General features: G+C 45.3%; 1 protein-coding gene across 1 annotated transcript in view; it reads left to right on the top strand.

Moving 5' to 3' along the window:
- Kcnq1 (potassium voltage-gated channel subfamily Q member 1) overlaps positions 1–24,531 on the top strand; it is a 320,987-nt gene that overhangs the window by 153,442 nt on the left and 143,014 nt on the right. Inside the window, exon 11 of the mRNA XM_041666328.1 lies at positions 2,617–2,737. Within this exon, the coding sequence (XP_041522262.1) occupies positions 2,617–2,737 (121 nt within the window). The remainder of the gene's footprint in view (positions 1–2,616; positions 2,738–24,531) is intronic.

The raw sequence follows: 24,531 nt of genomic DNA, 5'->3' as shown, positions 1-24,531 counted from the left end.
ATTCAAATTTAAAAATAATCTATTTAATGTGCATCAGTGTTTCGCCTGCATGTATGAGGGTGAGGGTGTCAGATCTCTGCATTAAATACAGGTGTGAGCAGCCATGTAGGTGCTGGGAACTGAACCCGGGTCCTCTGAAAGGGCAATCAGTGCTCTTAACCACTGAGCCATCTCTCCAGCCCCTGTAATCTACTTTTTAAGATGGGTTGTTTACTTCATTGTTGTCAGATCATGAGCATTCTTCTTTCTAATGCTCTGGGTACAAGTCCTTGATTGAGTAAGTGATGTGCAGCCTATCTGTGATTGGTCTCATTGTCTTCACAAAGCAAAGGGTTTTAACAGTTGTAAACCCTGTTGTTACTCCTTGCTTCTTTAATTGCTTGGCAAAATGCACTTGTTGCAACAATAATTCATTTGTTTCTAATTATAATAAAGTTGATTTGTTTTTCTTTTTCAGATTAAGTTTTTGGTGTTGTATCTCAATTCACTTTCAAATCAAGAATTTTATGTTTTCTCAAAAAAATTCTTTAGTTTTATGTTATATTTCAGATTTTTAAAAAGTAAAACTACACATAGTCTTGAATTACCATTTTATGACCACTAACCATCCCTTGCATTAGGTATAAATGCTAACTGTGTTAAAATTTATACATGCATACAGATGTATGCCCACATTTGTATGTTTATATTGGAAATAAATGTAAAAGACTGCTGTATTAGATGTGGGAAACTCATTTCATAAAGTAAAAGTATCACTGTAAAAAAAACAAGACAGCCTCTATGATAAAACAACATAGTATTAAAAGGCCAAATATAGACTAAGAAAGATATTTGTGCTTTATGTAACATAAGGTTATTATCTCTAATGAATTAAAAGCTTCTTTTAAATGAATGCCAAGCAAATAGTATAAACAGGCAATTCTGCAAGAAGAATCCCAAACAAGCCAGAAAGCAGTAAGTGAAGGTGAAAAATGAGAAAACCTCCCCCTCCCCAAGGCCAGGACATTGTGGAAGAGGGGATGGAAAGACTAAAGAGGAGAACTGTAGCAAAACTGACTTCTGGACATGACAGGACAGCTGTGGGCTTGTCGACACGAGATCAGCCAGTCAACATTCTATCACTAAGTGGGAAGAGGTTCATGAACCCCACAAGGTTCTTGATAAGCTAGGGGCTTTATCAAGTTAATGGCTTCTGGGGAAGGAGAGTCAGTACTTCTTTAACAGTTCTGACTCCTGGCAGAGCAACCACACCCCAGTGGATAGTCCCATACCCAGAAGTACAAAACTGAAGTTGTTGGGTTATTAAATCTTAAAACAAGAGAATACAAAGTTGGGGGGTTGGGAGGTAGATGAGGATGGATCTGGGAAGAGATGGGGTGACTATGATCAAAATGTATAAAATTCTCAAAGAGTAAATAATTTTTAAAATGAGAAAACCTCAGTTTTTAGCCATGCTTAATGGGCCACGCAAAGAGCAGGAAAGTTGAAGGGGAAGAAAAAATTGCTACAGCTTAATAGAAGAACAGCCCCAAAACACTTATTAATAATATCAAAGACACACCCTCTCACTTGACCCAGTGTGTCAGCAGCTTTTAACAATAAGGGTGGATATTGCATCACTGTCTGATTGGCGTAAAACTATGAGACTGAATGTCCATAAAATATAGGATAAGTAAGTAAATTGTGGTAGGTCTAAACTGTGGGCTGTTATGCTGCCAAAATGATCGTTAGATGCACAGTTGCATAATTCCATACCTAATTGTTCTGAATGATTAGAAAAGATGACAACAGAGGTTCATTCAGGTATATAACATCACATATGTGCTATTGGGATGAATAAAGACAGGAGCCAAGGATCTGCCTGGCAGGTTGACACTTATGATAATTGAGGACCACTGTGAATTTTGCATTATTCCACTTGTTAGAAGTACTCAATTGCTCTACATCAAACACTTTAAATGAAAAGTGAGTTGAAAGCAAACACTAGTAAGCTGGAACAGCCATGAAGACTGGTCTGGATCAGTCCCCTAAGCTATATGAAGTCAGCTATTAGGACAATTTGGGGGCCTCCCTCAAAGCCCTGGTTAATACAGCATCAACGCCAGAGCAAGGAATTCAGTTTGTGATTCCTGACAGGCAGAGGTACTAGCACTCCTTCCTGCTTGGCCCATTGATCTGTTAGTGTCATGTGTGTAAACATCACAATAATAGTAGTCAGTGCTTCTATTTTTCTTGACACACATGTTTTGTGTGAAGCTAGGTGAGAGGTCCAGAACCTGACAGGGCAGATCTTCAGTTCTGGAGCTCAGTCCCAGGGCAGCTGCCACACTGAGGAGAAGTACCTGCCTTTATCACTCAATCAGAGACGTTGAGGTCTCAGGTATCTGGGGGCCAATCTGAACACAGATTCACCTATTCTACTCCACTCAGTGTAAACCTGATGGGTGAGACTGAAACTTCTAAGCTTTGTCTCCATTCTTCACCTGACATTAGGAGTGCACAGGTTTATCCCACAGCAATAACAGGTTGAGGTGGGCATTTCTGTCCAGCTCTGGTGCCCCTTCATGATCAAGTTTCTACTGAAGCCTAACGAGCTGTCCCATACCTTCTCCACAGTAAGGAAGAGCCCGACACTGCTGGAAGTAAGCACACCCCACTTCTTGAGAACAAACAGCTTTGCTGAGGACCTGGACCTGGAAGGAGAGACACTGCTGACCCCCATCACCCACGTGTCACAGTGAGTGTCCATTTCTGCGCACAGAGGCTGAGGCTAATGGGAACTGCCTGGCATAGGGTAAAGCTTATCCACTTGCTACAACACAGTCTGTTCACCTAGTACCCAGAACTACTGCCTATCCTTAAGAATAGGCCACTAGCTGCTGGGTTTGGCCTCAGGGCTTGGGCAGGAGAGGAGAGCAGGGGCTTTCCCACCAAATCTAGAAATATGATCCTCTTGTTTTGACTTATGGAAAACCAGACTGATCATTTTCCACTTGTTTTCATGCTTTTGAGCATCTGAAAAAATAGTTTTTCTCTCCCCTGTCCCCCCTCCACCACTCCTTCAAAAGAGTCAACTTTGTTTTTTAGCATTTCCCCATGGAACTTTGGCCAGAGCCATGGGGCAGATGCCGGGTGATGTCTGCCAGTTGCTGCTACTGTCCTCAGGGGCTCCTTCAGGTGGAGGAAATGGCTGATTTTCCACGCCTTCCAGTTGGCCTTCCCCTGAGGCACAGCTGGCCTGGGACACATGCCCATCCTCTCCCCTGTTGGGGCCCCCAACACGGCATCACCAGGCCAATCCCCAGAATCCAGCCATGGTCTGATTTATTCGCAACACGTGATTCAAATGTCCCCACCAAGCCCAGTGGAGCCAGCCATGTGGTGGAGGCAGGTCACTTGGACCCCTTCTGGCCACTGCACCACTGGATACTCCCCTGGAAAAGTGTCCTTATGTCAAGGTGTTAGTGCCATACTTGTAGCCCTGCTGGGATTTACATACTGGGACTCTTCTGAAATTCTGAAATTCATGTCCTTAGCCTTGTGTGCTTTGTCATAATGCTTCTAGCCTATGTCTAGATTGCTTGCCTTTGCTATCTTCCTGGTACGGGCTTGGGTTTGCAGAGACTGAAGAAATTGGTGATGAGGGTTTCTTAAGTAACCAGATAGCCAAGCTGAGGCCACCCTGGGGGGAAGGCAGCCTTGTCAAATGGGATGATTATGATGAAACAAGCCATGGCCCCTATCTTCCCAGGCTACCCAAACTCAAAGAGAGGTTACCGATGTCTCGTAGTTTTTGAGATGTAGAGAGTGTTTATGGGCTCAGAAAGAGATAGGAAGTTATTGAGAAGCAGGAGTCATTCTCCTTCCTAAAATAGCCTTACTGGCTGGCTGTATTAACAGGGAGGAAAACAAAGGTGTGAGCTGGTGTCTATGGGTAGAGCAATAGCATACAACGTGGTTAAGGCTCTCAATAAATTAAGTTCGGGGTCTAGAGAACTCAAAGTGTAAACACTGGTGTCTTGTGGTTGGTGTTATATGCCATATGACAGTGCCTGCTTTGGAGTAGGGACAGTAAATAGCACCATGGCAACCATAATAGGCCCAAGAGAATTGCCCAAGCCTGGAGAGGCCACTCAGCCTTCTTCGGCTCCTGATCACTCAGCTCTTGCTGGTGCCCATTTCATTTTATTCTCATGGCCATGGAGTAGCCTCCAGACACAAAAGCAGTTGCACCAATAGAGTACAGGGCTCTTGACAAACTCTCCATCCAGATGGACAAACATGCCTCGCAGTTCCTGGCCACTGTGAAGCCCCTGAAGGAAAACACCAGTGGGGTCTCACAGGAAGGTGGAAAACTGGAGATACATACCCATAGTTCAACCTATAGCTGCCCTACAATCACCCCTTTGTGGGCAAAAGGTCACCTGTGCTGGTATTATTACACTCAAAGCTCCTGGAGCCAGACATTGCCCATCTGCTCCAGACACAGCCCTAAGCCAGTAAGACAACATTGCTCAGAGTACTAGTCCATTTCCTATCTCTCCTCTGAGGTAACAGAGCCTGATATGTGAATGACTCTTTCCTGGCTACTCTGTCACCATCTATCCAGGTACCACAGCTCTTCTCAGGTCAGCACTCCCGGAGTCTCTCTGAGTAGGAGATGGACAGTCTTTACCCAGTCAAGTCCCCACCCAGGAACACACCAAATACAACAGCTGGAAGTAAGCCAATCTGAGAAGGTGGGAAGGTATGAAAGGAGCCCATGGTGGTACTAAGTTAAAAGACCTAAGGCAGGGGCTTCTCCAAAGAGATACAATCTGGTCAAAGCAGAGTTGAGGGTCAGGGATGAGGTTATGGACATCCACATACTCAGAAGTCAAGTGCCATCCTTGCTGGAAGTTCTAGCAAAGATGATCCTCATAGGCATGACTGTCTGGGTCCTAGAACCCTATGTGCTTTCAGGACTACTGGCTTTTCCGAGACCCCTCCCCGTCCTGGGGGAACACAGGCAATCGTGGGTACTGTATATGGGGTCCACGTGCCCACACCAGGACTGCATTCCTTTGCTTCTTGCACAGTCAGCTTGTTGATTGATGTCTGTAATTAAGCTAGGCTCCAGCAGCTCCGTGATGCAGCATGGCTCCTGTGGGCAACTGGCCCTATGAACCTACACTGAAAAAAGAGGCACGCACCCTGGTACGTGTCTACCAGGGACAGAGATGTGTACTAGGGTCTTGCAGGGGGCAGAGTGGGTGGGAGGCAGTTGCAGAAAAAAAAACAGATCCATTTTTCTTCAGCATTTTACTGATGTTAAATGTATTACCATGCTGGGCCAGTTCCAGAATTCAAATTAAAAGCATAAATAAAGACACATTTTGTTTCCATCTCAAGCTCTCCCCACCCAGGGGCCCCAGGGAGGTGAGGTCACTGTAGCCTTGATTATGGGAAGGTCCCTGGGGCTGGGTGAAGCTCCTCTTTTCCAGAGCCTGTTGGCCACTGATAGTTTGGGGACCGAGAGGCCAAGATGCTGGCCTATTGAAAAACTAGAGAACTGCTGGTAAACAGGGAAGGATGCTGAGAAGACAAGGCAGCTTCTCTGACCCCAGCAGCTCCCGAGCACTTCCCAGGCCTTATTCAGCTCTGGGCAGCTGGACCTCAGACTTGCATACATATTTCAGTCAGATGCTGTCTTCCTGATTCTAACATCATTGGAAGGGAGCCCTGGACTCTTCAAGCTCCCTCAACAGGAATCCTCTGCCCAAAGCCCTGCTCCAGGTTTCTGAAGGCCAACTATGAAACAGAGAATAGAGAGAGACCTTTGTCAACACGTGAAGGAACTACAACAATAGATAGGGGTAGGCTTATACCTTTAAGTCCCCAGGACGCTGCTTACTCTGGGAAACTGGCAAGGGCTTGTATGCATCCATTGCCTTGTGTGGTATCCCGCCAGCTGGAAAACCCTCATCACTCCTGCAGGCATTGGAGACACATGCATCGTCCAGTGTCTACTCGGCCTTCCTTTTCCTGGGGACACCTCTCACATCATATTTAGGCAATCATAAAACCCCCAAGTAACAGCTCCCTGACTCTTAGCCTGGTAGGGAGCAGAGTGTCCACAGCTCCTCTTGGTCACTCCTTTTCCAGCGCTCCTCAAATTCCAGGATGAAGGACCCTAAGACTGCCACTTCTGACACAGAAAATATACCTTAGCCTTGCCTGAGATAAAATAAAGTCTCCATGTAGCACCTATAAATAAAAGCTAAAGGACAGTGGGTGTGGCCTCAGTGAGTTTTTCCTATAGCCACTTCACCCCCACCCTTCAGTTGATGTACCAATCAAAACTTGTCTGGAACCTACACCTTTGACCTATCAGTTATACAAGGGATACCCAAGATGAACATCCCCAAAGGCCAAGCCTACCATAAGTACAGCAGTCTATAGCTTAGCCTGGCTCTCTTATATAGTTTCCCTGAAGATTTCTTCCAAGAAGTTGGTTCCTGACCCTTCTGACTTTTCTGTTGTGACATTTCCAACTGGCAGCTTCAACTTTTATTTACTAACCAGCCTGTCATCCTGCTCTGAAGGCGCGGGGGGGGGGGGGGGGGAATTCAGGGGCTACCTAGTTCACCAAGGTGGGTGGAGCAAAGTCTAGAGGGCAGAGGGAAAGAAGTAAGAACGCAGGCAAGGGCATCGCAAGAATCCCACCAGGTGCCCATAAGCACCTCCCGGGCGAGCATGTGCTTGCCGGGCCTCCTGTGACATGACAGCTTCAAAAATCCTTGAGCAAAACCAGCCCCACGTGCGTTAATTAGAATTTCCATGTCTTCAACTTTCTCCTGGACCCTGCAGAATCTCACGCCAAGACATTTGAGTTTCTCTTTTCCAGGGAGGCCCGCTGTGGCCTGGCTTTCATCCACATCACTACTAATGTCTCCTGAATTCTGCATTTGTCAGCGAGGCTGGGGCCAGCCTATGCCTTCTGGAAAGGGGGGCATTAGTAGATCAGGAGGCTAGCTCTTCTGATGGAACAGTTTTGCCTGGGATGTTCAGGGCCTGGAGACAACGAGGGCCTGCTGTGGCACCTCAGTGAGCACCCATTTCTCTTACTTGGCTTCTCAGCCTTCAAATGTTGATGGGAGAAGACTGAAAGGCCATGTTGGGGGCAGTGTCCAGGAGGACAGGGAAGGGGCTTGTCAAGAACAGATGAGACCAGTTTGTCTTTCCAGACTAGTGTCCTGTCTTCTGTGAATCTCCAGACCACCTCTGTCTGCACAAGGTGCCAAAGAAGCCTCATGGGAGCCCTCCCGGGAGGGCTGTGCAAGGCTGTATGAGTCACAGGATCCCTGTCAGAGCCCCACACGGCCCCGGCCAGGCTCAAACCCGTCTCTGAAATGCACGGGGGATTAAATGTTCTCCTAATTAAATTAAAAGCGAGGCGGAGTGGCTCAGTGGGAAAGAGACGGGACTGGGAATTGAATGCCCTCAATCTGGCTCCCAGCCTGCACTGGCCCAGCTGCAGGCAGCCCCCAGTGCCCCCTAGTTTCACTTCCTCCATCCAAGCACGGGGAAGGGATGCAGAAACCTCTCAGAACTATTCTGAGGACCTCACTGGCTAAATGGATACCAGTGGAGAGCAGCAGTATATACAGTCAGAGAGAAAACAGGAGAGACCCAAACAGATCTCCTGAGAGCTGCAAGTGGAAACTCAACTATACAGGGCCTGCTAAGGACAGCTCCAAGGCAGTTTGTCAGAGTACTGAAGTAACATATTCTTTTAAGCAAGGTGGTGGCCAGGAAGCAAACCCAGTCCCTCTGTGTACCTAAGCTGTGTCTCCAGCAAAGCTCAGACAGAATACAGTCTTCTACAGGGCATCATGCTATAAACCTAGAAAGGGAATACACCAAAAGAGTAAAGTACACAGATCTCAAGTGCAAATGACACATTTTCCCTACTTGAGACCGAAGCATCCAGAGGAAGACCTCTAGATCTCACTTCCTATCATAGACATGCCACGAGCAATCATAAGCTCACCTTCCAGCAACAACGGCCAGCTTTGCCTGTGTTTGAAATCTACGTAGACGGATCACACAGTACATACACCCTTGTATCTGGCACTTTCACTCACTGTGATGTCTAAGAACCCCCTTGTAGGGCTGAAGAAAACAGTGGTCCCAAGAGCCTGCTGCTCTCTGGCACTCCACTCTGTGCTTTGCTTATTCATTTTACTACCCATAGCCACTGGGCAGGTTTTGGTAGTGAATTACTAGGAATATTCAGTGCATGTGTCTGGTGAAAGTTATGGTGGTCTCTGCTAATTGTATGCCTAGGGTGGCAGTGCTGGGTCACCAAGTGACTAGATGTTTCCCATAGCAATCACCCTAATTTTTACTCCTGCTGGAAAGCGTGTGAATATTCTAGTTTCTCTACATCTGCACAAATAAAACACACACACACACACGAATTTTCACTGTTGCCCTTTTAGCCAGATGGCATCAACTGGTAATTGTAATTTGCAGTAAGCTGAGTCCCATTCTACATTCTTGCTTGGTCACATCTATCATTCTCTATCAGTATAAGACTGAGTGAGAGTTGTTCTTCAGTTGCAGTTTTGTCTATGTTCTGGGTGTTCTGAGTATGAGTCATTTGTCAGATACACACATGCATTCTAAACACTGCCCCCCTTGCAGGCTGCCTTCCCTCCTCTCTTGGTGTCTTTTGATGAACAGAAGGTCTTAATTTTAATGTGGTCCAGTTAATCAAACATTTCCTCTCTGGATAGTATTGTTTATGTCCTACTTAAGAAACTTTGACTACTCCAAGGTCATAAAGATATTCTGGTTTTTTCTAAAGCTTTAAAAGCTCACCTTTCACATGTAGATCTGCAGCCCATCTGGAATCAATTTTTTTTTTTGTCCTATGTGAAGTCAAGGTCAAGATAAGCTTTTTCCTCCACTTGGACATCCAGTCTGATACAGCACCATCCTTTTCCCACCGTCCTGCCATATCAACATCACTACAAATCAGCTCACTGATGGCATATAGTTCTATTTCTGGACTCTCCTCAGTTTGCTTGTCAGGTTCAGGTTGTTCTCTTTGGCCAGTGCTACCCTTTCATTATCACTGCAGTTTACCAATTAAGACTTGAGGGCTACAGTATGCAGGGGCCCCACAGTTGTTCTTCATGACTAGCTCTGCTGTCTCTAAAAGGCCTTTGCTTCAACATACACATCAGTGTCTATGAAAAATATGTCCTCTATTTGGGCATGAGAAAAGGAGTAACTACACTACGGTCCTCTAGATGGGCAGGAGAAAAGGGGTATCTAACCTGTGGCCCTCTAGATGGGCATGAGAAAAGGGGTATCTACCCTGTGGCCCTCTAGATGGGCATGAGAAAAGGGGTATCTACCCTGTGGCCCTCTAGATGGGCATGAGAAAAGGGGTATCTACCCTGTGGCCCTCTAGATGGGCACAAGAAAAGGGGTATCTACCCTATGGCCCTTTAGATGGGCGCGAGAAAGGGGGTATCTATCCTATGCCCCTCTAGATGGGCATGAGAAAAGGGGTATCCACCGTATCAGGGCTCTGGAAATCATGGCCTGATTCTTTAGTTAGGGCATCTTCCTTTTCTTCCTGTGTCCTATAGTTTTGTGCATGTCACAGCTTTTCAAACTTTTCAGCTAATGGTTGGGTTTGGTGTAGGCTCACAATGGCTAAAGACAGTATCTTCCAGGAAACCCTGGGAAGCTTGGATTTGATCATAATGGTTAATCAGTATCTCCCAGGAAACCCTAGCAAGCTTGGGTCATTCAATCCTGCTCACAGAACCCTAGACCAGTTTTCTTTTTTTTTTTTTCTTTTTTTTTTTTTTTTGGTCTTTCGAGTCAGGGTTTCTCTGTGGTTTTGGAGCCTGTCCTGGAACTAGCTCTTATAGACCAGGCTGGTCTCGAACTCACAGAGATCCGCCTGCCTCTGCCTCCCACAGTGCTGGGATTAAAGGCGTGCCAGTTTTCTTAACTTCTATAAGCTACAGTTCCCTTGTATACTAATTAATACATTGGGAATATATCTTCCTGTGTTGGCATATATATTTCAGCAAATACGGTCAGGTATTTAGCCATATACCTGATCAGAGATAAGTGTTAGACAATATAAAGTGTCCCTTTGTGACAAGAGACCCCATGATGTTATTGCTTGTTTGACCCAAAAGCTTTAAAAACGGCCAGGTAATGATTTTCTAAAGGATACAAATAGGTCCGGCTGTATCCCAAGTGCTGTCCTAAACAAGATGAACTTGAAGACATAAGAGTACTGGCCTTGCGGATGATCTGGAGGAATGTGGCAGCAGAGGAAGTCTACAGATTCTGACTAAAGCCTTAAGGAGCTAGGAAAGGGGCTGATGGGCTGTTCTGACTCCTATTAAAAGACATACAGGCACGGTCCTAGCACCCATAACTCTGCTCCGCGGAAGTTGGAGATGGGATCAGAGGACTGTGCCTATGGCAATTATAGATGCCCCGTGTGCTTCTGTCATTTAATTCCATCACTGTGCTGACTTGACAACTTGACACCTACTTTCAGACAGACTAAGAGAAGGATAAGCTGTATATCCTGCCTCCCATTGGCCCTGTAATTGATAGGGAAAATATGGCAACATCTCTGTTGAAAAGATAAACCCAATGAGACCACAGTGTTCACAAACTGTGGGTTTCATTGCTAAGAATGAGCTAGCCTATGCTGAACTTCTGGTGCTAGGTTTTAGTGGTAAATGCCACAGTTGGCTGAAATACTTAACTTACATCCTGGGAGATTGAAGAACACTTAGTGAGTCAGTCCTCAGCTTCACAGATGGGGAAGTTAAAGATTCATGAAGGACAAAAACTTGCTACTATCACACAAGAAATACTGGTAGAACCAGGCTCATTCTGAGAGACGCTGTCACTGGGAGAGCCTAGATCTCCTTTGGTAAAAATCAGGTTGAAGACCTGAGAGTAGTGAGCTGGCACTGGAACAGTAGTAAGTGAGATTCTATGACCCACTGCATAGATTTGAGCAGTCCATGGTGGGTTTGGGTGCTGGTCATCTGATCACCTTCTGTCATGAGAATTCTGTGAATTCAGTCAGTCTCTTAAGTATATCGAGACTTGGCACTACCACATAAGGAAGCCAGGAGCCTTCACTTGCCTACAGGCCATTCTGAGCATCTCTAGATCTCATAGACTAGGCTGACTTTCCTCTCTGGCTCCTAACGGTGTGCCAAATCCGCCCACTCAATATTTGTGCCTATTAGGATAGTTCAGATGTTTCTGAGCAGAAACCGTACCTGAGATACATATCCTTGGCAATGACTGGCTAACAGAAGACTCACTATTAAGTCTTTCAGGTCTAGTTAGCTCCATGGGAGACCTGGGTGACACCTTGGAAAGATGGAGGAGGAAGAGAAATAAAAGATGGAGAAAGGTAGATAGGAGCCATGTCCACTCCAAGTCTAGCATCTCTACCTCCATAACCCTGACTTCAGCATCTACATATTCTACCGATGTTACCAATCCACACATGCGGCTACAGCCCCAGAAGTTCAGAGACACTTGGCAGGCCCTCTCAGAGGGTCTTCTACTTCATTGGGCATGAGAGCAATTTAGAAAGGAGTAATACAAAGGGCTCTGAGAGGGATTACTGGGGAGGGGTGCAAATCAAGATGCTTTAAGAGATAATGTTTACTCTACTTGGTTTTTCTTTTGAGGACTCTGGCTCCAAGTCCTTATATAAGACCAGACTGCGTTATACTCAAAGTATAACTCTGCCCTCACAATGGCTTGTGGTAGCCCATTGGAGAACTGAGGCAGAAATAAGGCTGAATCTACAAGGTAATGGATTCTGAGAAGTGAGGGAATAGGCAAGTGAGAAAGTTGAAAGGTGAAGCACAGAGAGCACAGAGCTCTATGCATATACATATTTACTCTCAGGCAGGGCTCTTACCGAAATGAGTCCACATTCTCTGCATTAGGACCTAAACTGGCTGTCCCAAGAGAACCAGGTCCGCTGAGGTGGATAGCACTAGACAGTCAACCTCTGGGCCCCACTATTATTCCTTAGCAGCTGGCCTCTGTTCCTGAGGTGGAAATGGTAGGGTAAGGGTCTGATCTCGACTTAAAAGTGCTCATGTGATGTGGGCCTGTCCCCTTACCCTGGGCTTGTTTACACTTAGTTGTTCTCTATTCCAAGGAGATCTTTCTTTTATCTAATTCTCCCTCTTGCACCTTTTAGAGATTGGTTTGATTTTGTTTTCCTCTGGTTTGTATATGAATTCTTTTATTATTATTATTATTTCTTTGAAACAGGATTTCTCTGTATAGCCTTGGCTGTCTCAGAACTCGCTCTGTAGACCAGGTTGGCTTCGGAGATCCACCTGCCTTTGCCTCCTAAGTAATGGAATTAAAGGTGTGTATCACCACTGCTCAGCTTGGATTTGTTAAATTCAAACTCTGCTAGTTTGAAACACTGAAATACTCTTTTTTTTCAGCAAACCAAAACCTGCCTTATAAACTCTACCAGCTGGATGTGTGAGCTCCAGGTATAGGCTCAAGGACATGGCATGATAAGTCAGGTTTCAAGTGAAGCCAGAAGTAGGATCCTAAGAGAGGGCATGGGTGACCTTCAGACGAGTGATGCTTAGCAAAAGGCTCCAGGCCTGATTGACCCAGCATGCAGTGTACAGAGGGCTACCAATAGAGCTGTCCACCCAGAGCTCAGGGCTTCATTAAGGTATTTTTCCCTTAGGTCCCCCATCCTCCACGCTACCAGGCTGTCTCACCAGTGTACAATAGGCCTATCACAGAACCTCAGTAGACCATGTAGCCTGGGTATCATGCTCTGGAACAACAGGAGAATGGGAAAGATGAGCATATAAGGTCACCTACTGTCAGGACCAGAGCCAGAAGGCACGCCCATTTTCTACTATGTTCTTTTGTTGTTCTGGTGGGACCTATCTCCTCTCCGTACCAGGCTCTGTCAAGCACCTTGATCAAATGACATTACTGCAAGCTGTCTAGGGCACTTCCTTACGTAGCACATTCCTGAACAGACACAGCAAACTGAATAGACACTCAAAGCCAAGGACTAGGACATGAAAATCCTTCCGAGGTAATGAGAACAAGTTCACCGCAGGCTCTGCCTCGAAGGAGAAACTGGTAAAGTGGAGGTATGATGTAGATACTTAAAGATGAGTTCTGGGACTCATCTGGTCAGGACTGGTCAGGAAAGCCATAATTAACACTTCACAAAACAGCCAGAAGACCCTAGTGGATAACACTATTGTTGACCAAGCAAGAGAATCAGACTGACCGAGACAGAAGAGACGCTAATTGTGACAAGGCATGCTGAGCACCATGGCCATCTGGAAAACAGGTGAAATGGCCAGGCCCAGACTGCAAAGCCTCAGTCTTCTCCAGAATTAATATCAGGAGAAATAATCCTGCCTAACAGGAAGGATGCTATGGCACTGAAAACCGTCTCAACAACAAAGGTGCCAACTGGACTGGAGTTCAGCACTGCCTTTGAGTTGAGCATAAAACCAAAATGTCTATCATAGTCACTCATTCATTCTGATGGCTACAGAAGGGTCTCTCCACCTGTACAATCCCTGCCTAAACAAGTACAGAGCTCAATAACTTAGGCTAAGAAGAAACTTAGCATGACCAGCCAGTCCATCTTGCCACTGCTGATCCACTACTGTGACTCAAATAACCATGTCAACATTTATAAATCCTCCTGGGGGGATAAAGATCCCTATTATGTAGGAAAGTTCTAGTGGCGAAGGGCTACAACTCAAAAAGCAGCTTCTTCATTTCCAGGCCCAAAAATGTTTCAGGAGGAAGTAGGTTAGAAGGATTTCCTGGAAGCATTCACAGGAAGGTGGGAAAGCTTAGTCCTTTGGGCTGCTAGACAGAGAAAAAAAGAGTCTATTCTCCTACTGGGGTGAGAATAAGCAGAGAAGGAGCGGGGTGCTTTTCAGCTGTTTGGGCTTGTAGTGTGACCTTCACTTTCACTGTTGGCTGTTCAATGAGGACATGGGTTAGATCTCCCCACTGGTGGGAAGGGAGGAGTGGAACCTGGTTTGCTGGGGCCACCCAGGGTGGGCTCAGGAAGGGAAGGAATGTGATTGAGGTTGGGTGGGACTAGGGAGAGCACATCCAGTTGTGGGTTTTTCTTGGGGCCCAGAAACATGTGAATGGATATGGAAGCCCCTCTCTCCCAGCGCCAGCATACACACACTAGGATCTTTCTTTGTCAGATAGCTATTGAAGCTGGAGACCAAGGATACCCTCTGGAAATCTGAATTCCTTTCGCTTTTGGCAAAGAGCAGCTTCCTGCTTAGGGAAGGTGTGCACATGTGTGTACTCACAACCACAGAAACTGGTAGAGGGGAGAGACACGTGGGCGGATGGTTGTTTGAAGAGATAGTAAGATGGCTCCAGTGTCTCCAGGTACTGGATGGCACTTCCAAAGCCTGTCTCTAGGATTAGGCAAATATCTCCAGGGAATGATTCAGAAACATGCAGTCTGTGTTGCCGCTGAAATAAGCTCTGGCTTAAACCCATCACAGGGAAACATGCCTTTGAATTGGAAAGCCAGAACTTTTTGCAAAATAATTCAAAAAGTTTGTTGAACCTTAAACCTTTCCTGATGACTTCTTCCTTCTGAACTTCACTCGTTAAAAGTTGCTATGATCCCAGCCCCATGCCAGACCAGCTTCCTGGAAACTCTCGCCAACTGCTGGCCTTTGGAAAGGCTTGTCACCCTAATAGCTGTATTAAAAAAAAAAAAGCACTGGGCACCTTGGCTTCAGGATCTGAAAAGTCCTTTGTGTTAGCTCCAGCTGCAGAGTTTTTCCAGGCCTCCCTTCTGGGGCTGACTGGAGCTGTTTCTCTCCGTTTCCTCTTATACTGGCGGGTATTCGGTTGGCCTCTTCCCGCCTAACTTCTCTGCCAGAGCCCAGGTGGGCAACAGGGATGCCAAGGGCAGAGTCCATAGACAAGCATAGCATGGGTATTTCCTGAGTGGGCATGGGCAGGTCTGGGAGTGGGCTCACAGCTTCTCCTTCCCCAACCCCTGGGATTCAGTAGTGAGAGGTGAGGGCCCCTCTTAGGTCAACATTGTGTCATTTCCCACAGAACAGACAAAGCCAAACCAGCTCTGGAACAGAACAAGATAACTCAGCCTTCCCCCAAGGCAGAGTTTTGGCAATATGAAATGTGATCGCAGAATGGGATCTAAGTTTGATTTAAAAATAAATTAGTTTAAAAGGTAGATATGCATTAGAAAACATTTAGATCAATAGAGACACAAGCGAACTGAAAGATGAACTGCTGTCATTCTTCATTCATCAAACCAAAATTACCTGAAATGGAGGAAAGTTACAGAAAATCTCCAGTATTCAATGTGGCACAACCAGAGCACGCTGTTCTCCTTCTTTCCTTTTAGAATCACTCTACTCACAATCCTGTAATGACAAGACTCGTGGAGCAAGCTCACTTCACACAAGGTGCCCGCCTGTGCGATGGGGTGCAGGGCACCCTTCAGCAGAGGGTTGCTGGGCTCTCTGGGAGCCTGCCCAGAGCCTGCCCTGACTCTGGCTCTGCCTCTCCCTTTCAAAACCTTCTTTGTGCTAGAGTAGCCCCTGCTCCAGAGTGACATGAACCAGAGACTTCCAGCTCCATGCCTGGAGAGCGGCTGTTCACAGGCATGCTGTCCACACAGCATGCACACTGTGGTTGCCCACATCCACTCCCAATCTGGAATGACACCTGCCAAATTCAAAACAAGACTTTTGTAAAGTACTAATGTTGTGCTTTTAAAAAAAAAATCACAATAAAATACACTGCACATAAAAGCAAGCCTTTGCTAATATACTAGTATTATGGTTTTTTAAAATCACAATAAAATGCACCACACATACTTGCATGCAAATACACAAATTGAACAGTGATAAATAAATCAGGGTACAGAACGGAATATGGTTAAAAACAAAAACAAAAAAAAAAAACAAAACCTAAGGCTCTCCTACCCAACCCTAATTCCCAAGTTTCCTTCCCTGAAGGAAGTTACCGGTATCTTCCTGCCCTTCCTTTGGACACAGGTGGCACATATTCCTGTGTACTTGTACATGTGCCTTGTGTACTGGCAGGTGCCACCAGCGGCGTGCACAGAACTGGCTTGTTATGCTGTGCTGCATCTGAGTGGCAGTTTCACTTGCAGATGCACCTTCAATTGAGTGGGTGACAGTGCTGCTTTCTCGTGGCTGGGATTCCAGTGTGTTGCAAGGGGATGTGGCCTTTGCTCTGGGCCAGCCTCTCCCAGACAGAACGTGCTCACTGTTCTGCTCAGGTTGTTAGCTGGTGTGTTCCTGGAATCAGCCCCATTTCTAGTCAACATGTAGACTCAACAGTGCCTGGCAAAGCCATGTAGATGGTGGTGCAGGATCAGGAATACCACACCAGGCATTAAAAAGCCACCTTCCCAAGGGTACCTTTAGAAAATGGGTGGAACTCAGACTCTCCTCCAAAGAGAAGTTCACAGAGAGTTTGAACATTCCCAAGGGTGCTGCTGAGACAATGCAGAGATCAGGAGGCCAACAGGACACAGTGGCCAGGGGTAGATGGTCTATCATGAAGCAATCTCAGAGTGCGTGAAGAGAACAGAGTGCCAGCCAGTATACTGGGCTGAGACCTGTGTCCCACAGGCCATGCCAAATAAAACCTTGCAGGTTTAGTATGGGTGCTCAGCACCAATGGACATGAATGAGAAGATAGAGCTCTACTCAGACAAGCAGCAAACATCCTTTCTACTAACAGCTGCAGGGCCTCTGATTGTGCCATGATTTATGAAACAAGTCCCCTATTGATGAATGTATAGAGCAGCTAAAAATAGTGATTATCCATTCAAGTGTATTCACTTATGAACCGACCACTTATGAAATTAGTTCCCTCTGAAATTGCTCTCCCTATTGAACATAGCTGTTCCTCCCCACACATGTTATCCCTGCTGGCATCTCTGTTGACTGAGCTCCTTCTTGGCTGCTCTTGTCCACCAAATAATATTAAGCACACACAAAGCAAATCACTTATGAAGAGTAACTATAAATCTTACAGGAGAATGCATCAAGTTGGAAAGGGATTTTCTGATGAATTTCTCCCATGGAAATCAGACAGTTAGACCAGTTATCTCCTGAAAAGAAGACCCAGGCTGATTCTAGATAAGCATTTCAAGAGCGAATCAATGAGATCATGGAAGATACAGGGCAGCCCCTCTGAAAATTTGCCATATTCTGAAAAAAAAAAAAACATTCTCTGTCTGCAAGACGGTACGACTAATGCTTTACAAAATAAAACCATTTTCAATTTGTTATTTTTCTAAAATAAGTACATATCTGCAAACATTGCCGTTATTACATATTGTCTAAATGATCTAAATTAACCTTTTCATAACTTAACAATTCTTCAAGATAACCTTCCAATCATCTGCTTGTCACAATGTATTTATTGGTCTTCATTTTTTAAATGAGTTCACCTTAGCATGTCTCTTCAGCCTACTTCAAATGGGATTAAATTTTTTCCTTACCTTTTGGGAGACAATGCCAAACAGACATTGTGCCCAGATCTCACCAACGAGAGTATATACTGCCCTATTAATTTGAAAGATATAAAACATATGCTACACTTTGGTTTCCTTTATTCGAGGGTTCATTGTGTGTGTGTGTGTGTGTGTGTGTGTGTGTGTATGTGTGCGCGCGTGTGCGTGTGTGTGTGTGTGTGTGTGCACGCGCGCGCGCTGCATGTACCTATGCAGCTATATAGAGGCCAGAGAGAACATCAAGCATCCTGCGCTATCACACTTTACCCAGGGTCTCTCATTGAACTGGACCTAGGCTGGCAGCAGCAAGACCTAGCAATCCTAGACCTCAGCAGATACTGAGGTTGCAGGCATGCAATGCAGTCACACCCACCTCTTGACAGATGCTGAGATCCTAACTCAGGTCCTCATGCTTGCATACCAAGCCCTCTTACCCACTGAGTCATTTCTTCCCTGGGAGAGTTTTACCTTTTGAAATATTTAAAATATTTGAAAGCCCCCTTTTTTTTTTGGAAGGCCATCTCTTCATAGCTTTTGGACTTATTTGATTATTTAATATAAAATGTCTATGGCACATACATTAAAAACACTTTCTCCCACTGTTTCTTGGGTATTTTAGTTTTTTTCAGTAACTGCTGAAGAATTGTTAAGATTTCTTACAGTCAGCACCTTCAGTCTTTAGTGATTTAGAGTTGGAAATAATTTCATTATAAGACTGTTACAGTTAGGTCTCTTATATTTTCTATCATCTTTTACTTCATGCTTTACATTTACATTAGATTTGTTTGTCTGAACTTGGAATAGTCAGTAAGTCCATTTATTTTCCACAGTTATGTGATTATTTCAACACTAAATTTACCATCTTTTTTCGTACTGATTTTCATTGCTATCTTGATTTTATTTCACAGTCTTGTTTATGCCTGTTTCCAGGCTCTCCTTAGGACTGTACTGTGCCTGCTGATTTCATTATACAACTTTAAAATGTGTGTTTCGCTATAGCAGGGCTTCTTAGTATATCATCTAAGACACAATGTGTCCCATATAGTAAGTGGCTCACAGACTAGTCTATTATGGAACCATGGCTATGTTTCTGTGGTCTCAAAGGCCCATACATCCAGTCACTTCATGGCACCCCATGTCCTCCAGCCCAATTGTCCTGAGCCTCTGGCAACTACTAACCTGTACTTCATTTACATATTTATATATTTGTTTTTTCTTTTTAGTCAGGGTCCCATTATATACCCTTAGCTAGACTGAAACTCAGAGTCACCTGTCTCTGACCCTTCAGAGATAAGATTAAAGGTACGTAGTACCACCACACATGGCATTATGGGAATGTTACATGAATTAAGCCAAACAGCATGCCATCTTTGAATTAAGTACTTCCTCTACCCACCTCTGAAACTTACCCAGATTGTCTGTCTTTGCATCTTGCTATGACCTTAATTCAGGTCTATATTTTTTTGAACTGCTGGACTTTCTTTGCTAAGATTTAGCAGTTTTACACTGGTCATCATAGGTTTGACAGGTACATGCTTTTTTATCATTTTAGCATTGTCATATTAGCATATCAGTGGAACTTTTACTCCAAAGAGATTTTAGAAGATGTCATTGAGGATATGATCATTTTTTAACTGATCAAAAATAAAAGAAAAAAAGGTCTTAAGAGAAAATCCTTCTGCAATTCCATTTTCTCATGCTATGAGAACTCCAAGGAAAATGTTTTTATATTATATTATGGGAGTAGAGGGATTAGAAAGAGACCTGTTAGCTTTGATAGGAGATAGATGCGGACTACCACCCAGGAGGCAGAAACAGGAAGATCTCTTCTGAGAATTCTAGGCCAGCCACTCTACTCTACTTTATCTATCTCTCCAACTCTGGGAACCTTAGTCACCATATAGCCCTATGTTTAGGTAGGCTCTCAGGGCTTGGATAATTGAAAAAGACTGGTGATCTGGGAATCACCAATGGAATGGAAACAGGTGACAATGTCCACAGACTCTCTGGCAGAATGTGAGGCTTTGGTTAAACCAAAAGTGGTCCCTACTAGGCCACTATGAAGCCTAGAAATAGTATAGTCTTCCCTAGGACATCATTCCTGGGGTTCTTTTTAGCTGTGCCCTACAAATAAATGTATGCACCAATGATGGGCACACACATACGGTGTACTCAGCTCAAAGGGGGTGGCTCTTAAAGCTGGTTCAAGGTTGAGCAACGCTGAAGTGTGACAGATACAGGCTCTTGGAGCTAGAAGAAGCTAGAAAACTAAGTTCATGCACATGAGTAGAGGAAAACTTGCTCTTTTGAGTACCAGGCCTCCACCAGAGCCCACAACATTCATTTAAAAAGGGGCCTCATGGACAGGAAGAACAGGACAGCCCTGGTTTTACCATCAGCATCTGGGTATTCTAAAAGAACCGCCACTCTATTAAGGAGAAAACATGCTCGCTCTGAGCACACTGTCAGTCTAAAGAATAATCCTGAGCTAATACTACTTAGAGTTTTCAGGCATTATGCTGAGTGCTTTATCCACATCACTTCACTAATCCTCAAAGCAGTTTCTGACATATAAATACTATCTATCATTTCTGATTTAGAGATAATCAAACTGAAACTAGAGTGATCAAGTCTAGGGCCCAAGTCACAAAGCCAGGGAGCAGTTGATCTGCTCAAAGGGCCCCTAGCTCCCATAACATTCTCCTGGCATTATCTTTAAACATTCCAGGCTCTCTTCTGACCTTCTCTCACCTTCACAAGCCAGGGCTGACTGCTTAGGTTGAAATGTGTTTAAGCTAATTCTAAGCTTCAGACTGAGCCATGGAGAACTGCACCCCCCCCCCATTCCTCATTTTTAATGTATAACTGCATGTTTGTGGTAAAGAGTTTACCAACTTTCTCTGTCGATACCATCCAAGGTCCATGAGGGCAGTGTTTTCCCTTCAGTGTTTAATCTACTTAGAGTCCATCGTGGACCTTCAGTGAATGTTTGATGAAGAAATAAATGAACATACAAATGACTGAGGTCTCACATCCAATCAGTCAGATTCTAAGACCCACGCTGGGACTGGGAAGACTGCTTTAGGTCCTGGTAGTGCCAGAAGCATCTTGAAGGGGCAGCACAGCTTCAAAGCTCGCCACCAGGGTTCTAGCCATGAGACCTGAGGTCCCAAAGTCTCCTAGAAGCTTTCTCATTGCAATTCTCTATCACTCGCAGTCTGCTCCTTCTGTCTGCCACTCCGGAAAAGTAGGCACTAGAAGTACAGGGATTTTTGGTGATCCTCGAATGATTTCACATGGAAGGAACCATCTTGGTTTTTATAGATCAAGGCTTGGGGGCAGCAGATGTTTCTAAATAATATCAGCAACCCCTGGCATCTAGATACACAAAGGAAACCCACTGTAGAGTTTAGGTAAAGAAAACACACTATTGCCTTAGCGATGGTAGATCTCCTGCCACATGTTTGTGTGGTTATAGTCTCAGCACCGGGTAAAACTAGCTAGGTGGGCTCTCCTAAGGCAACAGGACTTCTTTTGCTGCTTAGCAATAAGACTGTCACCAGAAGCACAGCAACATGCCAGTCTGAGGAATGAACCAGCATCAGGACTAAAGGTTCCCACAAAGGGCTTCCATACAATAGGTAATGGGGCTGGAAGTGAAGAATGGAGCACAGGTCCCAACCCTCTAAAACTGTCAGCCTGAAGAACTGGCAAGACAAGGCCCATAGAGGCCAGATTCTCCCTTATAAACACAAGGTCATCATATCTGCCACTACTGTCTGCAAATGCTGGTTCCTGGAGCTCTGGCTGCTTGCCAAATGGCTGGGCTTTTCTTAGGAATGGGTAACTGGAAAAAAGGAGGAATTGCATTCGATTCCATCAACGACAGTTTTCCTATTGAAACATGACTTGTTAAAGCAGAGGCTTAGTTCAGAGTAAACATTTCACACTGCTAAGGAGAAGTGGAGATTTATGAACTAGAGCAAGCCTCCGGCATCAGGAGAAACCTTCCTGCTAGCCAGAACCACACATACTACCCTCAAGTACTAACATTTCAAGTGCTATTCCCATAGCTAGTCCTTCATCTTGCTGCAGGGAAGATCTCTCACTTTTCTGTCTCTCCATGTGGGTCAGAAGTCTGGTCTAAGCTCCTGAGCCTCCTTGTTCTCTCTCCCTTTCTCCCCTCTCTTTCTTTCTCTCCTCACCTCCCCCTCCTCTGTGGGTTCTTCTGGGTGCATGAGGCCCCAGAGCTAGCTACTCTAGCTCCATGACCCAAATGTGATCATAGCCAGGTTGTTAGGTGATTCTCTCTGGCCACCATTCAGAGCTGCCTCTTAAGCCATGTGCACAGAAGATGGCCAAAGATAGACACTTCCATTTTCCTGATAAGACAAAGCTTGGTAACTGCCTTTGCCTCTTTGCATTGAGGAGAATTTTCTTGTCAGCCTGTCCTTCTCTGGGCAGTACCAGCTCACAGGGCTCATTACCAGGCAGAGCCATGTTAAATCCATCACACCAGCTCTCAGGGGAATGGCTTTCCTTGAAGACTGGGGCACATCACAGAACAAGTATCCAGTAGTTTTTGGTTAGGCACTGTCTATTATTGACTTTACCCAGTCCAGCCAAATTCACTCATTTCTGTCATTGCAGTCTCCTTTCTAAAGTGGCCATTGTGAGATGAAGGCCCAGGCCAGACACAGACAAGATGCAGAGGTCAACCAGCAGCATCCCTTCTCACATAAGGAGGAGTAGCAAACAGTGTTCATGGCTTTCTGACCAACTTCTGAGTATTGGAAAAGTTACAGATCTACCTTCTGTGTCCCTTGAGTAACTCGCAGGAGCGAGTAACAGCCCCTCATCTATAGATAGAAACTTGAAGATAGCCTTGTTGAAGTTGGAAGCCAACCGAGTACTTGCTTTGGCTGAGAGATCTGAGGAGGGATGGCCTCACCTAGGGCACAGTCACACGAGGGCCCAATATGTCACCAGCTGGGCCACCCATGATTCCACCTGCTACAAAGAGCACTTTGGTACTTAGCTAGGTTTCCTAACAGGAAATATTCCTAGCAGGTTTCTCTAATGATTTTTTCCTACTTTCTCTATAATCATAAAGAAGGCCAACATTGACAGTAAAACATGAATCATTAGCCTTATCATATTATCTATGCTTTTTTTGGCTCTCAATGCCTAATCTTGCCCTCTGTGCCTGCTCCAGCCTGGTTGTATGACCAGGCCCTGAAAACATGGGGCAAACACCTCATCTCAGTGCCGCTGCTGGCCCAGGAGAACATCCCCGAGACCACACTGCATTCTCTTTGGCCAGTCCCGTAAGCTCTAGGCTAAGAGAGGAACATGCTTACTAGGGCTTATCAATAATGCCAGGACACCCCAACCCAGCTGACCAATGTTGATGCCTATGGCCAGAGACTACACTGTCAGGTTTTCTCTATTATTTTTAAATAACCCCAGTTATCTCACATAGAGCCCCAGAGTAGTTCCCACCTCTTTGCAATATGTTGCTCCAGAGATGTCTGTGAATGCTAGCACTCTCATCAACGCATCTGTTCTCAGGCCCAGTTTGAGGCTACACAGAACATACATGTTATGCTACATATGGGACCCCCACTGGATGCCAAACACATGCTGTAAGCTTAAAAAAAATTCTATGTCATCAGCCTCATTTCCAGTCCAGGACCAATACTTACCAACTATAAACCTATACCTCAACCACTGTGAAGTAAGCAGCCCTGCACATGCCCAAAAATTATGAAAAGGGACTCAGAAATGCTACATGCTCTGGAAAGGGCCTCATGTATACATACTGGTGACAACCCTGAAGGCAGAGGTAGCCCAATACAAGTCCATCAGGGTCTCATAGCATACCTAGTCCATCATCCTGGTAAAAAAAAACAAAAAAAAAACCAACAACAACAACAACCAAGCCTGGGGTTGCTGAGACTCAGTACAAAACCTGACAGTCCAACTCTTAGAGATGGGGTTAGATATCCTGAGTGGGGTACTTTAGCCTACAAATTGCACATGGAGATCTGAGAGCCAGAAGCTACCAAAAGCCCATGTTAGTCAAGGAGGTACCCTGGTGCTAGCATAAATTTGACTTCCATTTCTGGGCTTCCTGTCCCCTCTGTTTGGAAGGTGCTAAATCCTCGGGCCTCACAATGCTTTGCTTGAGGGCTTGGGACAGTCTGGGATAGTTTGATCTGCACTGGGCTACATATGTACTCCACAAAAAGCCTGGTGGGTAAACAGCCGATGGGAGAAAGGTAGGCATCTTATCTTTACTTTTCTTGAGCCCCCCACAAACTAGTCAGGTTTCAGAAGACCCCAAGGTAGTGTTCTGGCGGGGTAAGAAATGCTAAGGTTTCAAACTAGTGGTCAGAATGTCATGAGGAAACAGGATAGGGAGCTCCTTGGGCAGCTGGACATGCCCTGAAGCTAACAAACCTAGCCCTTCATGGAACCAACAGGTTGAAAATCAAACCCTGGTTCCTAAGGTTCCTAGGTCCTCAAAGGCCAGAGTAGGGTAACATATGGATAGCCTTGGTAGGATGGAAAATCCCCAGCCCAGCCCGCTGATCTGAGCTGCTGCTTTTCTCCCACTCACTGGGGGTCAGTGAGGAATGCTTCCAGTTTCCCTTTGAAGTCTCCCTGAATGAGGGCAGGGTCAGCACCCCTCTGTGCTCTGAAAGGTTAGGCTTTGCTTCAGAAGGTGGTGCTTCTGGGACCACAGTATACTAGAGTCAAGCAGGGGACCCAGCAGGGGTGGGAAGAAGGGGAGCAGTGTAGATTCCCCTGGGCCTTTGCTGGAGAGTTCTGGAGAAGGATCTCCTTTACACCCACTCACACAAAGCTGCTAGGGCTGGAAGGAAGGTACTCTACCTAGC

The sequence above is a fragment of the Microtus oregoni genome, unplaced genomic scaffold, assembly GCF_018167655.1.
Source record: "Microtus oregoni isolate MIOR12 unplaced genomic scaffold, Mior012 000016F_ref0000370, whole genome shotgun sequence".
Lineage (NCBI taxonomy): Eukaryota > Metazoa > Chordata > Mammalia > Rodentia > Cricetidae > Microtus > Microtus oregoni.
Note: the sequence above shows the minus strand (reverse complement) of the source record. Positions and strands in the feature narration are given on the sequence as shown.